This window comes from Mobula hypostoma, chromosome 5 (assembly GCF_963921235.1).
Source record: "Mobula hypostoma chromosome 5, sMobHyp1.1, whole genome shotgun sequence".
Lineage (NCBI taxonomy): Eukaryota > Metazoa > Chordata > Chondrichthyes > Myliobatiformes > Myliobatidae > Mobula > Mobula hypostoma.
The window spans coordinates 171,998,990-172,016,216 of NC_086101.1; the positions used below are offsets into that span (position 1 = coordinate 171,998,990).

The 17,227-nt window shown below is 41.6% G+C and overlaps 1 protein-coding gene across 1 annotated transcript in view; it reads right to left on the reverse strand.

Annotated features, from left to right (window-relative positions):
* Positions 1-17,227, reverse strand: part of LOC134347184 (protein WWC2-like) — a 243,406-nt gene that overhangs the window by 30,179 nt on the left and 196,000 nt on the right. The window contains exons 12-13 of the mRNA XM_063049433.1: positions 2,810-2,915; positions 394-474 (exon numbers count right to left, since the gene is read on the reverse strand). Of these exons, the coding sequence (XP_062905503.1) occupies positions 394-474; positions 2,810-2,915 (187 nt within the window). The remainder of the gene's footprint in view (positions 1-393; positions 475-2,809; positions 2,916-17,227) is intronic.

Here is a 17,227-nt window from a genome sequence, read left to right on the forward strand (position 1 = left end):
CAACTCTCTGCAGCTCACTTCAATCCTGTGCTGTAGCCACCCCCCACCCACCCCCCCCACCACCTTCTTAGACTGTGATGCAGCCAGTTAAAATACTCTCCAAAGTACATCTGTAGAAATTTGCGGGTGTCTTTGGTGACTAAATCCTTTGAAAGACACTTGCAAAGGAAAAAGCCAGAGCACCTCAAAGGAGTACAGGCAGTCACGGAAAGAAGGTGCAAACTCCACATAGACTGTAAGAGGTGTGAGGTAGAAATCCAGGTTGCTACAGCTGATTTAGTGAACTCATGAGAAAGGAGTGAAGGAAGAGGAAATCTGATAGAAATAAGATGCAAAAGGATAAAGAAACACCAGTTACATTTTCAGCTATATTTTTTTTTAAAAATCACTTACTTCAGTCCGATCTGAATTTGAGCTGCTTCTAATGTGGAAGCCTCATCTTCATCATAAATAGCATCTTCCATTTCACTTGGCCTAACAGAAGAGTATAATATTTAAGCTAGGAGCAATTATAAACTAAACAAGATGACAATGAGACTTGGGAACATTAAGATCAATTATAAATGACAGGTTAAATTTCAGCAATAAACAGTACCGCGGCATAAAAACCATGACCAACAGGTTCCGGGACAGCTTCTTCCACCAGGCCATCCCACTGATTAACTCACACTGACACAATTGTATTTCTGTGCTATATTGACTGTCCTGTCGTACATACTATTTATTATGAATTACTATAAATTGCACATTGCACATTTAGATGGAGACATAACGTCAAGATTCTTACTTCTCATGTATGTGAAGGATGTAAGTAATAAAGTCAATTCAATTCAAGTGTTTATAAGTTACACCCTGGGATTTAAATGCCACTCGTGAATTTCAGATCGTACAATACTGGAAGTACTCGGCCAGATAGTGGGCTCTAATAATAGATCAGTAGCTTTAATGATTAACTCCACTTCTTTCTCCACAGATCCTGCCTAACCAACTAAAGATTTCCTCATTTTCTACTCATAAGATGAAGCCAAGTAACCCATTTGTCCTTTAATGTGCAAGTTAGAAGTGTATTCTGTGTAATAGGGAGACAGAGCCATGTATTGGAAGGAAATTAGAAAGAAAGTTGGCATCTATGCGGCACCTGTCTCACATGAATGTGATTGACTCTCAATAGGTTTAGTAAACACCATGTGTCAGTTTAAGAAGGCAACAACAACAATTTCTAATCATAAAGCATCATTTATTAGACACTGCTGTCATTAGGAGAGGTGGTGGTATGTCATCAATATACAACAGGATCTCCGGGTCTTTTCAGATGATATAACTAAGGGTCAGCAAGTGGATGCGGGGAGGAGATGAAAATGGATCATGATTGGTATGGGATCTGAACAGCAATAGAGACAGAGTCATACAGCATGGAAACTGGTCCATGCCAATCCAGATGCCCATCCAAGGTGGTTCCATTGCCCGCGTTTGACCCATTGTTCATTATGTATGTATATATTTATTGATTGATTGAGATATATTGCGGAATAGGCCCTTCTGGCCCTTTACGCCGTGCTGCCCAGTGATCCGTATTTAACCCTAGCTTAATCATGGGACAATTTACAATGCCCAATTAACCTACCAACCTGTACATCTTTGGATTGTGCGAGGAGACCACAGCATCTGATGAAAACCCACATGGTCATGGGGAGAACGTACAAACTCCTCACAGACAGCGCCGGGAATGGAAACTGGGTTGCTGGTTCTGTAAAGCGCTGTGCTAACCACTGCCCTACCCATCCAGGTACCTGTCCAGATATCTTTTAAGTGTTGTAATTGTACCTCCCTCAACCAGAGTCAACTTGTTCCATGTAAGTACACTCCTTGTGTCAAAATGTTGCTCCTCGAGTTCCTATTAAATCTTTCCCCCCTCACCTTAAATCTATGCCTTCTAGTTCTTGATTGCTGAACCCTGGGAAAGAGATTGTGTGCCTTTCCCCTTCCATGCCCCTCCTGAATTCATACTCCTTTATAACACCACCTCTCAGCCACCTATGCTCCAAGGAATAAAGTCCTAGCCTACCCAATTTCCATCTGTAACCCAGTTCCTCAAGTCCTGGCAAAATCCTTGTAGATCTTTTCTGCATTCTTTCCAGCCTGATGGCATCTTTCCCATATTGGGGTGACCAGGACTGCTCACAGTATTTCAAAGTCTGGCCTCGCCAGTGTCATTGTACAACTGGAACATAACATCCCAACTTCTGTACTCAATTCCTGAACTGATGAAGACCAGTATGCCAGAAGCCACCTTCACCAGCCTGTCTACCCATGACTCCTCTTTAAGGGAATAAATGGATAAGTGGTAGATGGATGTAAAATAACACACCCACTGCACTGACATTTTAACCAAAAGGAATTTCAAATCATAGTGTACAACCAAAAAATATTAATATTTAGAATCATAAATATGTAGAAATGTAGCTCAAAAGAAGGCCATCTGGTCCATTGAGACTTTGTTGACTCCTCCTAGAACAAATCATCAATATTGTTTTCCCACTCATTTCCCAGAGTCCTGCAAGAGCCAGTCTGATAGCCCTTTGAAAGCTCACTGTAATTCTGTTCCACCACTCTTAAAGTCAGTGAGTTCCAGGTCATCACTTTATCTGAATTAAACATATTTTTTTTCCTTCTATCTTGTATCCTTTGCAGAAAATTTTAAAGCAGTGTCCCTCGTCTTTGAGCCCCCAGATAAGGGAACAGCTACCAAAGCCCTTCGTGATGATGATATGTGTAAACCGCAGTGAAGTATAGGGCAAAAGGTGTATACCGTTTGACAGAGGCCTCGTAAACTCCACTGTCTCCAGCAACCGATTCATCAGAGACTGCAGCTGAAACACATGCCACTTTTTCTTCTCCTCGTTGTAAATCCACACCTGCACACAGAAAAGACAGTTCTCATTAGTCTTTCTGGAACTTTGACCAGATTTCCATAACCCCTTATGAGATAGGAGGCAGCCATTCAGCCCATTGCATCTATGCTACCCTCCAGGCAATGCCAACCCCCTATAATTCTATTTCCATTAACTTCCCCAAGATCTTAGCACCCATCTGCTTTGGTGGCAAATAATCAGAATCAGGTTTAATATCACTGAATTTTGTGGCAGCAGTACAGGGCAATTCATAAAAAAATGTAAATTACAACAAATTTTCCCCACCATGATTCCCCTCTCCCTGCCCTCTTCCCACTCTCAGTCCACAACCAAAACCCGTACTTCATGATTTTTTTTGTTTGGCAGCAGTACAATGCAAAACATAAAATTACTACAATACTGTCCAAAGGTTATAGGGAGACAGAGCCCTGTATTGGAAAGAAATTAGGAAGAAAGTTGGCATCTATGCGACACCTGTCTCACATGGATGTGATTGACTCTCAATAGGTTTAGTAAACACCGTGTATCAGTTTAAGAAGGCAACAACAACAATTTCTAATCATAAAGCATCATTTATTAGACACTGCTGTCATTAAGAGAGGTGGTCCCATTAGAAGTCAAATAAGTGGGAAAACAGCAGAGGACCGTGTCCTGACATGGTTTACCCACTTTAAGAACCTGCTGGAAAGCCCTCCAATGATCACAGAAGAAGAAGAGGACTAACGCAAGTGGACATCGATAGCGGCCCATTTACCACTGAGGAACTGACGAAGGCCAAATATGCACTCAACCAGGGCAGGAGTGCTGGACCAGATGGGATACCACCAGATGTCCTGAAGAACTGCGACCTGGACGACATCTTGCTGGTCATATGTAATATGGCATTGATGAAAGGCAACAAACCAGAACAGTGGTCACTCTCAAACATTATCAGTCCCCAAGACTGGACCCCTCACAAAGACAGATAACTACCATGGTATCAGCTTGACCTGCATCTTAGCAAAGTTATACAATCGGATGATCTTGAACAGGACTCACACCGCCATTGACCCTAAGCTAAGATTCAATCAGAATAGTTTTCAGCAGAAGCGCACAACAGTAATACAAATACTTGCTCTCTGTAGGATCATCGAGGAAGTCAAGAAGAACAACCTACCAGCTGTGCTTACTTACATCGATTTTCGCAAAGCTTTTGACTCCATTCACCAAAGTAAAATGCTGAAGATCCTGAAAGCTTACGGAGAGCCAGACCATCTACTGAGAGCAATAGAGTCCAGCTATACCAAAACCATGGCGAAAGTTGCATCACCAGATGGAGAAACAGCAGTGTTCGAGCTCCTAGCTGCTGTGCTGCAAGGAGACACTCTGGCACCCTACATCTTTATCATCGTCCTTGATTACGCTCTGCATCAAGCTACCAAAGATCATGGCAAGCTTGGTTTTACCATAAAACCATGGCGAACCAAAAGGGTCAGACCAGTTACACTCACAGATCTCGATTCTGCAGACGACTAAAGGCTGATTTATACTTCTGAATCAACGCGTTGCCGTAAGGTCTGCGTCGCCGCAATCCCTACGCAAAGCCGACGCGGAACCCTACGCACGAGCCTGCGTTGCCGCGACGCGCACATCTCCCAAAATGTAACCGCGCGTCGCGGCAACGCAGACCGTAAGAACTGTGATTGTCCGCTTGGTAGCATTGCATGTCATCCTACACCGCAATAGCTTCCCATTGGGCGACTGAAGGGCAGGGAAGGAACTCTGGCCGCAATGCTTTCCATAAAGCTTTACAGACCTCCGAAATTATGGAGGACACATTTCGCACGAAAAGAGACGCTCACGTCTTGTTTACCCCAATACTACCATGACCATGAAGCCTTGCGCGGCAGGTGAGTGCGCATGCGTAACGTGCGCAAATTGCCGAGCGACGCAGACACACCGACGCACAGGTATAAATGCTCACAACGCACGTAGGCTACTTGTATAGGTTACGGCGTCCAGTTAACGCAGAAGCATAAACCAGGCTATAGTCCTGCTCTCTGACCAGATGGAGGAAGCACAGCAGCTACTGACAAAAGTGGAAATAGAATGCAATAAAGTTGGACTTCACCTAAACACTAAAAAGACAGAGTACATGGTGTTTAATTGCGACGAAGGTACTCTCAACACCGTAGAGAGTGATACCATTAAGAAAGTCTTTGACTTCAAGTACCTTGGGTCAAGAATGATGAGTTTGGAGAAGGACATAAAGATATGGAAGGCGTTGGCGTGGAGGGCTATGAACGATATGAAGGAAATCTGGAAGTCGAACCTGACCAGAGGGCTGACCAGAGGATTTCCATAGCAGTCATAGAGTCCATTCTCACGTACGGATGCGAGACGTGGACACTCACCAAGACAATGCAAAAGTCTCTAGATGGTTGCTACACACGAATGCTTCGGATGGCTCTTGATGTGAGTTGACAACAGCACATGATGAACATTGAGCTCTGTAACAACCTACCGATGCTCACCACTAAAATCGAGGCGAGAAGACTGCAACTAGCGGGGCACTGTCTACGCCACCCCAAGCTACCTGCCAGTCTAGTCATCATATGGGAGTCCAAACATGGGAGGATGAACCCTGGGCGCCCTCCCAAGACTATGGTCAACACGCTCCTAGAAGACAGCGGCGCGGCTAATGTAGATGAACTGAACACACTGATGAGGGAGAGGGAGAAGTGGAGAGTCCGTCATCATGTTCGACGCTGGCCCCCTAGGCCTGAGTCGACGTTGTAGTAGTAGTAGTAGTAGTCCAAAAGTTTTAAGCACCCGAGCATTATGTGCCTACATTAAATTAAATACAGTAAGTATTGCAACAAGAGAGAAAAACAAGTAGTGAGGTAGTGTTCATGGGTTGGTTCACTGTCCTTCAACAATCTGATGGTGGAAGGGATGAACCTGTTCCTAAAATATGGAGTGTGTATCTTCAAGATGGTAGTAATGAGAATAGGACATATCCTGGGTGGTGGGGGGTTCTTAATGATGGATGTGCCTTTTTGAGGCTTCGCCACAGTAAATACAAAAGAAACATAATAGAATTAATGAAAAAGTGCACACAATAAACAACCAATGTACAAAAGATAACTGAGCAAATACAAAAAAAAAACAATTATAGTATAAATAAATAGTATTGAGGATATGCGTCGTAGAGCATATGCAAAAGTGAGTCTATAGGTTGTGGAACTGGTTCAGTGTTGAGTAACTGAAGTTATCTCCTCTGCTTCAAGAGCCTGATGGTTGAGGGGTAATAACTGTTCCTGAACCTGGTAGTGTGGGAACTGAAGCTCCTGTACCTCCTTTTAGCAGTGAGAAGAGAGCATGACCTGGATGGTGGGAGTCTTTGTTGATAGATGTTGCTTTCCTGTGAGAATCAAAATCAGGTTTATCATCACCGACATATGCTGTGATATTTGTATTTTGTTGCAGCAGTAAGTGAAATTCAGAGAATACACTATAAATCACAATAAAAATATATATTTAAAAATAAAAAAAATAGGTAGTTCAAAAAGAGAAACGGAACAGTGTGGTGGTGTTCATTATTTGCTCAGAAATCTGATGTAGAGAGGAAGAAGCAGTTCCTAAAACCTTGATGCGTCAGGCATCTGTGAGGCTTGAGTCCCATTTTCAAAGTATGTATATGTCTTCATATACTACCCTGAGATTCATTTTCTTGTCAGCATTCACAGTAGAACAAAGAAATACAATAGAATCAATGAAAAACGGCGTACAAAGAATGACAAACCAAATGTAAAAGGAGGTTGAGCTCATAATTGAGTCAGGCGCTCTCGTGCAATAGCCCCCTTGTGATCCCTTCCTGCCTCTTTAGGAAACCATTAATGAACTTATGTTATGGCTGTATTTCCTTACTGTGCTTAAAATCACTGCAGAGTTTGCCCACAAAATAATCATTGCTGAGGTACCAAGTGATGCAGAGCATGTGAAAAGCAATATAAATGCAAATGATTCTCTTCCTTTCAATATATTTTCTGATTTTTCTTTCGGCCATTTAGACCTTTATTGTCTAGTTGTTTCATTTCTGGATTTCATGTCTTTAAAAAAAAAATTAAAAGATTCAGTGACAGAATTTCCACTTAGTTTTTTTCTGAAGTGCTTAGCTCTCATTGGAAAGTGCTCATGCACAATGGCAACATTACAGAGGGCAGCCTCACCGTCTATCCAGAAACTTATGTCAAACTGTCACAGCCGGTAATCTACAAGAACAGATAGCGCCTGACACTTAATGAGTTCGCTAGATATAGATGTATGTTAAGAGTTCATCCATTCTTTGACAGGGTGTTCACGCAGTGTCCTGACGTAGCATCTCGCCCTGAAGTGTTGACCATCGCTTTCCCCTCTCAGATGCTGCTTAATCCTCCAGCATTTTGTTTTTGCCCACACAGTTCCACTAGCCAAGCCACTCTCTGTGTTGTCAGACTGATAGGGTGGAGCACAGGGGCTGATTTAATCATCGATTCAGATTCAGATTTATTTATCACATGTACGTCAAAACATGCAGTAAAATGCTTCATTTGTGTTAACAAACACACAGCCAAGGATGTGCTTGGGGCAGCCTGCAAGTGCCGCCATACATTCTGGTGGCAAGATAGCATGTCCACAATGTTCAGCACAACAACAACACACAATGACCACACTAAGAAACAGCCCCTACAGAACTATATGGCAAAGGGCAGCTAAGCAAGAGAACCAACGACCTGATCATCTAAACAAATATGGGATGATTAGCTATGTTTCTGTCCACTGTTGTCAACGGCCAAAAGATGGCACCAAAATCTTATTTTCACGACTGAATAAATTGCATGCATGAAATGGTAGGAAGCAATATCACCCTTTAAAAAATGATTCATAAAGCAAATGTATGGGTTTAATAAAACTAAGCGTGACTTACTCCTAAAACATATTTTACCACATTAATCACTGAAAAGTTTGCCTTTTTATGACTAAATGTAGGAGCTTGATAAAAGACCAGATCATTTGTACTAAACTGACCAGCTAATTTCCCTATCTGCCCAAGTGACTTGTTATAAGACACTCTCTCTCTCTCTCTCTCTCTCTCTCCTCAGTCACCCTCTACCACCCCATCCATGTGGTCATATTTTTTCAGATAATCCCTTTCTCCCAGTGAAATATCTCATCATCTCCAACTTCCCCTTTCATCCCCCAAGCACAATGAAAGATCTGTCACTTCTGATAATGGTGTTACTGGTGAATTCATGTTTGAATCCCTCTAAGTGGGCACTGTAAAACATCCCTAAACACTGCTGCATCAGCGGTGCTGGGCAATTGCTTCTCCTACATCCAGCCTTCGACTAGATCAAATTTGCTCCACATAAAAATTCAAAAGCCAATACATTTAATGTGTCCCTTGTCATAAAATTAGCAACTTAACGACCATTTCCACCCCCCTACCCTGCTGAGGGCAAGGGAGAAGTGGAGAGTCTGTCATCGTGCCCGGCGCCAGCCCCCTGAGTAGTAGTACCTTGGCTCTATTTCATCTTAAAGCAAACTGTTCATAAACGTAGACCTAAAATAACACAGGAAGGGCACTTCATTGCACAGTGTTCAAAGTTCAAAGTGAATTTATTATTAAAGTACATACGTGTCACCATACACAACCCTGAGATTCATTTCCTTGCGGGCATGCTCAATAAATCCATAACAGAACAATAACCATAACAGAATCAATGAAAGACAGCACCAAACTGGGTGTTCAACTAGCGCGCTAAAGACAGCAACCTGTGCAAAGGAAAGAGATAATAATAATCAGGAAAGAAATAAAGAAATAATAGTAATAAATAAATAAGAAATAAATATCGAGAACATGAGATGAAGAGTCCTTGAAAGCAAGCCTGGGAACATTTCAGTGATGGGGTATTTCAATGTGGTGCAACCTACTGTAAGCATACATGATAAATCGAACCCTACCTTCCTACAGAGCCCAAAAGCCTCAATTTTTCTTACATCCAGAATCAGAATCAAGTTTATTATCACTGACATATGCAATGAAATTTGTTCTTACATGGCAGCAGTACAGTGCAATACATAAAAATCACGATATATTACAATAAGAGTATTTTTTTAAAGTGCAAAAAGAAGGCTAAGTATTGAGGTAGTTTTCATGGACCATTTAGAAATCTGATGGTGGAGGGGAAGAAGCTGTTCCAAAACTTTGAGTGTGCCTATCTTTGAGTCTCCAAAAAGTCCCTATTGTATCAGCCTCAATCACCTTCCCTGACACCCTCCACTCTCTGTGTAAAATACATTTGTCCTAAACATTTCTCTGCTTGTCTTAAACAGACGTTCTATGGTATTGGCCACAGCCACTCTGGGAAAAAAAGGTGCTGGCTGTCCTACTATCACGTTATTTGAGTCTCCATCCCACCATGGATGACTAACAGCCCCTCATTGACGTAGCTTGCCTCTCCCGTCAATCTGTCTGCTGATTTCCTCAGAATGGTTTAAAGGACTTTCACACACACTGTTCAGATTACCGCTGTCCCCAAAACTGAGGTTTGCAATGACTTTGCATGCACTGATTTACAGACAGTCCTTGTCGAATATTGTGGTAGACATACTTGTTTCCCTTATGCACATTCTCATAACAATTGTTATTTTTTAAAAGTTCAAAGTGACTTTGGCATGAATACTTTCATTAATTTCAGATGACGAACATTATCAGAATAACACGGAACGATTCATCTATAAAATTACATTATCTGGCTCATCTCACTCCTTGCACCTCGCGCAGCTGAAATTGAGGACACTTGTGTGACTCAGCGTGGCCACATATGTGGTAAAAGATAAAATAAGATTAGAAATATGTAGACGTCAGGTTCTCAAAGTTACACATTTCTGTTGTTTTTTTCTACCAGCATTTCACTGATATATCCTCCTTTGTCCCTCTTAGGTACTCCTTGACGGTTGAGGAGACTCACTCTTTCTCTAGCTGTGACATGGCTAATAAGGCCAATGTGGGAGTCATTGACTCTGTTACTGATGGGCCTAGAAGTAACTGAGTGCTCCCAAAAAATCCTCACTACTCCTTTTCTACCTTGAGTGATCGTTAGATGGAAATTCCTTTTCAAGGGAGGGGTACTGAAACATCTTTAAATGGCTTCCTCTAAACACTAATGGTGTTGGACCTTAGAGTGGTTGTTTTGGAAGCTCAGAGTGGAGTTCCTATTTCAGGGGTTGTGATGGGCCCACCCACAGAAGCCTAGTGAATAATTAGGTACAAGAGATGCTGCAGATCTTGAGAACACAAAGCACTGGAGGACCTCAGCAAGTTGGGGAACATCTATGGAGAAGAATAAACAGTCGATGTTTCGGGCTGAGTCTCTGCATCAGGACAGGAAAGGAAGGTGGCAGCATACAGTCCTGATGAAGGCTCCCGGCCCTAAATATCCACTATTTATTTCCCTCCACAGATGCTGCCTGACCAGCTGAGTTCCTCTAGCATGTTATATGAATAACTTGGCACTTGATGCAGGCTGGGAAAGGAAAGAAATGTTGGTTTGGTAATGCTGCTGTGGATTTGCAGAATTTTACAGAGATGATGTAGGTGCTACCTCTCCAGTGTCTGTGTATTTCACACATACAAAAGTTTGTCTTCTTTTGCACATTGGCTGTTTGTCAGTCTTTATTTCTCTGTAGTTTTCATTGATTCTATTGTATTTCTTTATTCTACTGAGAATGCCTGCAAGAAATTAAATTGCAGGATAGTATGGTGACATATACATATTGTCATAATAAAATTACACATAACTAAGTAATCATTGGGTCAGGGAGTTATATGGCATGGAAACAGGGCCTTTAGCCTAATTCATCCAACAAATGTACCTATCTCATCCATAAGAACGTAATAGGAGCAGGAGTAGGCCATCGGGCCCATCGAGCCTGCTCCACAATTCAATAAGATCATGGCTGATCTGGCCGTGGACTCATCTCCACCTACCTGCCTTTCCCCCATAACCCTTAATTCCCTGACTATGAAAAAATCTATCCAATCTTGTCTTAAATATATTTACTGGAGTGCCTCCAGTGCTTCAATGGGCAGAGAATTCCACAGACTCACCACTCTCTGAGAAAAGCAGCTCTCCTCATCTCCATCCTAAGTCTACTCCCCCCAATGTTGAGGCTAATCCTATTTACCTGTCCTTCACCCACATCCCTCTAAACCTTTTCCAACAACGTAGCTGTCAAATATCCTTTAGACCAGCGGTTCCCAACCTGGGGCCCATGGACCCTTTGCTTAATGGTACTGGTCCGCGGCATTAAAAAAAAGGTTGGGAACCCCTGCTTTAGACAGTAAAAGTCAAATTATAAATATCCAAAGGTAACAAATTGAGGTTTCTCTGCAAAACCTCTTTAACGGTCAAAAGTTTTTGCAAGACCAAATAGATTGAGTTTGCATTTTTGATGGATAGATTGCATACTCTTGTTCAAGCAGCCATTCTCTAATACGTGGGAGGAGGTGGTGAGGAGTGTTGTGTATTTAACATTTCAGAAGTATTTGATTAATATTGTATGTATACTGTTTGTTCATTTAAGTAAGTCATTAACGGTTATTTGTAGGAACATAGAGCACAGAAATCTACAGCACATTACAGGCCCTTTGGCCCACAATGTTATGCCGACTATGTGACCTACTCTAGAAATTGCCTAGTGTTACCCTATGGCATAGTCCTCCATTTTTAAGATCCAAGTACCTATCTAAGAGTCTCTTGAAAGATCTTTTCGTATCCACCTCCACCACCGTTGCCAGCAGCCCATTCCACGCACTTGCCACTCTCTGCATAAAAAACTTACCCCTGACATCTCCTTCGTACCTGCTTCCAAGCACCTTAAAACTATGCCCTCTCGTGTTAGCCATTTCAGCCCTGGGAAAAAGTCTCTGACTATCCACATGATCAATGCCTCTCATCATCTTATAGTCATAGTCATAGTCATATTTTATTAATCCCAGGGGAAATTGGTTTTTGTTACAATTGCACCATAAATAATAAATAGTAATAAAACCATAAATAGTTAAATATTAATATGTAAATTATGCCCAGGAAATAAGTCCAGGACCAGCCTATTGGCTCAGGGTGTCTGACCCTCCAAGGGAGGAGTTGTAAAGTTTGATGGCCACAGGCAGGAATGACTTCCTATGACGCTCTGTGTTGCATCTTGGTGGAATGAGTTTCTGGCTGAATGTACTCCTGTGCCCACCCAGTTATACACCTCTATCAGGTCACCCCTCATCCTCTGTCACTCCAAGGAGAAAAGGCCAAGTACACTCAACCGTTCTCATAAGGCATGCTCCCCAATCCAGGCAACATCCTTGTGGATCTCCTCTGCACTCTTTCGATAGTATTCACATCTTTCCTATACCTGTAGTGAGGTGAGTATGTGAATTGCATAAGTCATCATACCTCCATATGATATGTGCCCACCTCACTTACAGTAAAAACAAACATACATGAATTATCTCTTGGGCTCCCATGGTTTTGTTACAAATAGTTTTTATGTTTTGGAATTACAAAATATAACAGTTGTGATGATGTATTTTAAAAACGAATCCAAGACAATTATCTATCTGTTGAAGTGCAGCGAGAAACAGTCAATTAAAAACACAGAGCAGCATGTGTAGAAATAGTTGAGGTTAAAAAAAACAGGCAGTAAACTGAAGAATTCACAGGTTCATCAACAGTGAGTACTGGGTGATAGTCATAAAAAAGGAGCAGAATGGCTGGCTACATCAGAAAGATGGACGTGCTCCATTGCACAATAGATAACCGGATATTGTATATGGAATGGATTGAGCAGTATTTTAAAGGAAATGGAATAGCCAATGAGAAACAAGAACCAATTTTACTGAGTGCATTGGATTTAAAGCATACAGTTTTCTTCAATGTTTAACTGTTCCAACCAAACCAGCCAAAATGAGCTTTGCTGATATCACGAAAATATTGCGGGAACATTTAGATTCAAAACCATTGTTGATTGCAGAACACTTTTGGAATCGAAAGGAAGGGGAGTACATTTCAGCATACGTGGCTAAATGTGAAGAACTTGTCTGAGCATTGCCAGTTTGGTAATGAGTTTAATGATGCACTGAGAAATTGATTAGTTTGTGGAATCCTACAAGAAAGTATTCAAATATGGCTCCTAACTGAAGCACAACTTACATTTAAAAGAGCAGTTGAAGTAGCTGTATCAATGGAAACAGCAGACAGAGACGCAATTAAGGTGCAGTTAGAAATGAAAGAGACCGTGAAAAAAATTGCAACATATTAACGGAAAACAGCCTGGCTGAACAAATAGTGTTACTGTTGTGGCAAGGGCTTACATACAACACACATGTTGGGCTGACAAAAAAAAATGGGCTGCACAAGGAAGATTAAAATCTAAAAAGTCAAGTTGCAGTTTCAAAAAGAGCACTAATCTGCATGCAGTTGATGAAAAATCTGATAGTGATGACAGTGACACAGGACTGAGTAGACTTGAGATTTACAATGCAAAAATTAACAACAGACATGCAATATGACTTTAAAGGCATCCGTTAGTCTTGCGAGACCATGGATCTGCGCCTGGAAAGTCTTCACTCTCCAGGGCGCAGGCCTGGGCAAGGTTGTATGGAAGACCAGCAGTTGCCCATGCTGCAAGTCTCCCCTCTCCATGACACCAATGTTGTCCAAGGGAAGGGCATTAGGACCCATACAGCTTGGCACCTGTGTCGTCGCAGAGCAATGTGTGGTTAAGTGCCTTGCTCAAGGACACACCATGCAGCCTCAACCAAGGCTCGAACCAGCGACCTTCAGATCACTAGACGAACGCCTTAACCACTTGGCCACGCGCCGACATGGTTACACAAGGAACTTATATCATTGCAGGAAGCTGTCTTTACTCTCACACTCAAGTGTTCTTGCACTAAAAGCCAATGTAGCAAAAGGGCTGGCACAACATTGTGGGCTGAAGGACTTGCGCTGTGTTGTACAATTCAATGTTCTCTGTTCTATATAGCCGTTGATGTTATAAATGCACCAGTGAAAAACTCCAGTCACAAATTCATAGTCTTATTTATTAAGGCACAGAGAAAGGCCATTTAGCCCATAGAGTGCATTCTGGTCCCCACCAGATCTATCCCAACTCACCCATCAACTTGATTTTGCTTGTTACCACTTATATCCATGAGGAGTTATTTACAGCAGCCAACTAATACAAAGGCACACCTTTGGTACATGGGAGAAAGCTGGAGCACAGGGACAGTGTGCTCACTCCAAATACACACCACCCAGGTTCACGGTTGAACCCAATCTCACAGAATTGAGAGGCAGCATCATCTACCCCTGTGCACTATGTCACTCACAGGGACAGAAATGAGTCTTTCAGCCCATCACATCAATATCAACCATTTTGCCCGTCTAAACTAATCCCACTTGCACACATTAGGAATTTATTCTTCTATGCATTACCTATTTCACTACCCTTCTAACAGCCCCTGAAGCATTGAAATTGTGTCTGATTCCACCATGTCCTCTATGGAAAACGTAATTTACCCTTAAGATCCCCTTTAAATCTCCTAGCTTTCATCTTTAAACTATGTCCCCTTGTTTTTAATAGTCATACCATAGATAAAAAATTCTTATTATCATGCCTCTCATAATCTTATATATAGTATTGTGCAAAAGTCTTGAGTACATATAGCTAGGGTACCTAAGACCTTTGCACAGTAATGTTTACCAATATTAACAAAAACTTAAAAACTCACAGATATTGCTGTTTCAGGGGCAAATAGAGGATGGAGATTGATGTCTTTCCACCATGTGCTTCAAATTACATCAAAGTTAACCCACGCAAGAAATGATATAAAAATCAGCTTACAGTACTGTGTCAAAGTCTTAGGCAGCCTACCCACGCTAGTGAATTTTCTCTGCACTCTGTCCAACACAGCTATACTCTTCCTTTAGTGTCACAACCAGAACTGCACATAATATTCCAAATGTGGCCTAACCAAACTCTCTCATCTCCTATACCTACCTGACAGAACGGAAATGCTCATAGAGTAGAGCAATTTACTTTTAGTTCTTTTAACTTATTATGTTTAGGACCGCTGACATTTTTACAACTAATTCTAGAAATAATTATAAAAAGCATGTAACCCTTTCACCATAGGCTCGCAGTGAGTTAGCTATTACTGTGAATACTAACCAACAGCAACATGACTCTGCAATGCATGGAATAATGATGAAAAAGCTATTTCCAGTAAATAAACAGGTCCAGGATAGATATGATTCTGGTAAACATAAAAAAAAACATAAAAGTTTGAATATTTCTTCTAAGGGAAAATGAGACAATTACCTGTGTGAATATTGACAGGCAAACCTTGCAAATTTAATGTTCACCAGGAAGCAATAATTCAGCTCTCACCAGTATAAACAAATTGAAATTGCATTGACAAAATGTTTTAAGCCATAACAAACAAAATGAAGAAAAGGGCTCATGACATACGAGGGGTGATTGATAAGTTCGTGGCCTAAGGTAGAAGGAGTCAATTTTAGAAAACCTAGCACACTTATTTTTCCTACATTTACACACACAGTCCAGCGGTCGTGGAGCATACGGATCCCTTCTGTGTAGAAGTCGGCGTCTTGGACCTCCAGAAGTGGTCCACAGCAGGGGTGATTGATAAGTTCGTGGCCTAAGGTAGAAGGAGATGAGTTATTAACTTCAAGCTTTCTGCATCTTCACTCAAAGAGTTGAACTACATATGCACGTAACAAGAGCTGTATAACTCATCTCCTTCTAACTTAGGCCACGAACTTATCAATCACCCCTCCTGTGGACCACCTGGAGGTCCAAGACGCTTTCGTTACATGCATGTGCAGTTCAAATCTTTCAGTGATAATGCAGAAAGGTTGAAGTTAATAACTCATCTCCTTCTACCTTATGCCATGAACTTATCAATCACCCCTGCTGTGGACTACTTCCACAAAGAAAGGATCCGTATGCTCCACGACTGCTGAACTAAGTGTGTACATGTAGGAGGGGACTATGTTGAAAAATAAATATCATCAAAGTTGCTGGTGAACGCAGCAGGCCAGGCAGCATCTCTAGGAAGAGGTACAGTCGACCGTTCGTGTCGCGGCCCGAAACGTCGACTGTACCTCTTCCTTGAGATGCTGCCTGGCCTGCTGCGTTCACCAGCAACTTTTATGTGTGTTGCTTGAAGTTCCAGCATCTGCAGAATTCCTCGTGTTTACGTTTTGAAAAATAAATATGCCAGGTTCTCTAAAATTGACTCCTACCTTAGGTCACAAACTTATCAATCACCCCTTGTATATGTCAGTCTATAGCATGCACGCAATCATTAAAGAACAATCAATCCAGTTTGCTTTGGTTCATTTACTCAAAGTACCGAAATGGTTCTGTACTGAAGTAGTCCAAAAAAAATTAAAAGTTATAAATACCTATGCAACATCCAGGGAAAGGCATCAAGCTGTTTGCTCTTGCCTTTTTTCCAATGTTGTGTGCTAGCTGGCTCACTGAAACTTTTCTGCACACTCTCTGTCAGACCATGAGGATTTTCTGACATCTGTATCTGTCCTTCCAAATTTGGTTCTGTGAGCTTTTCACCATGTTCTTCTGCTGCCTTTTTTGTCTGTTACTTTTTTCTCTTCTTTCTTGAAACTTCTTCGACACCCTTCCTGCCACTCCTCCTCCCATCGCTCTCTCTGGTATCCTGCCTGTTGTCCGTGTTTTTTTCCGAGGCATCTTATTGGCCAGAATATTAACAAATCCTTTTGGCTAATTCAACAACCCTAACTTATTAATCAAATGAATTTTTATTTTAAACAGTAAAAATGAAATACTTTATTGAAACTGTAAATGTATAATGTAATTTAAGAGACACCATTTTTATATAGATTTGCATTTTGAGGAGATCTGCAGAAAATAAAATGCCCAACGGCATAACTGTATTAATAAAATAAAGTACGGTCTTAAATCAGGATATTACTAACAAGATACTGGATACATTGCCCATGCATCAACTAAACTGTACTGCATTTAAATTCCACAGAAGCAGCAGGCCTGGAAAATATTCCTCGAACAGCATTATTCCACAATAGTGCCCTCTTCAACCTTTGGTTTGCCTTTCATTTATTTTTTCCCCGATCCAGCTGAAAGAGATCTATGAAGCGTAAGATACGGCAGATGCTAGGATCTGGAGCAACAAACAAGATACTGGAGGAACCTCGCAGCACCCGTGG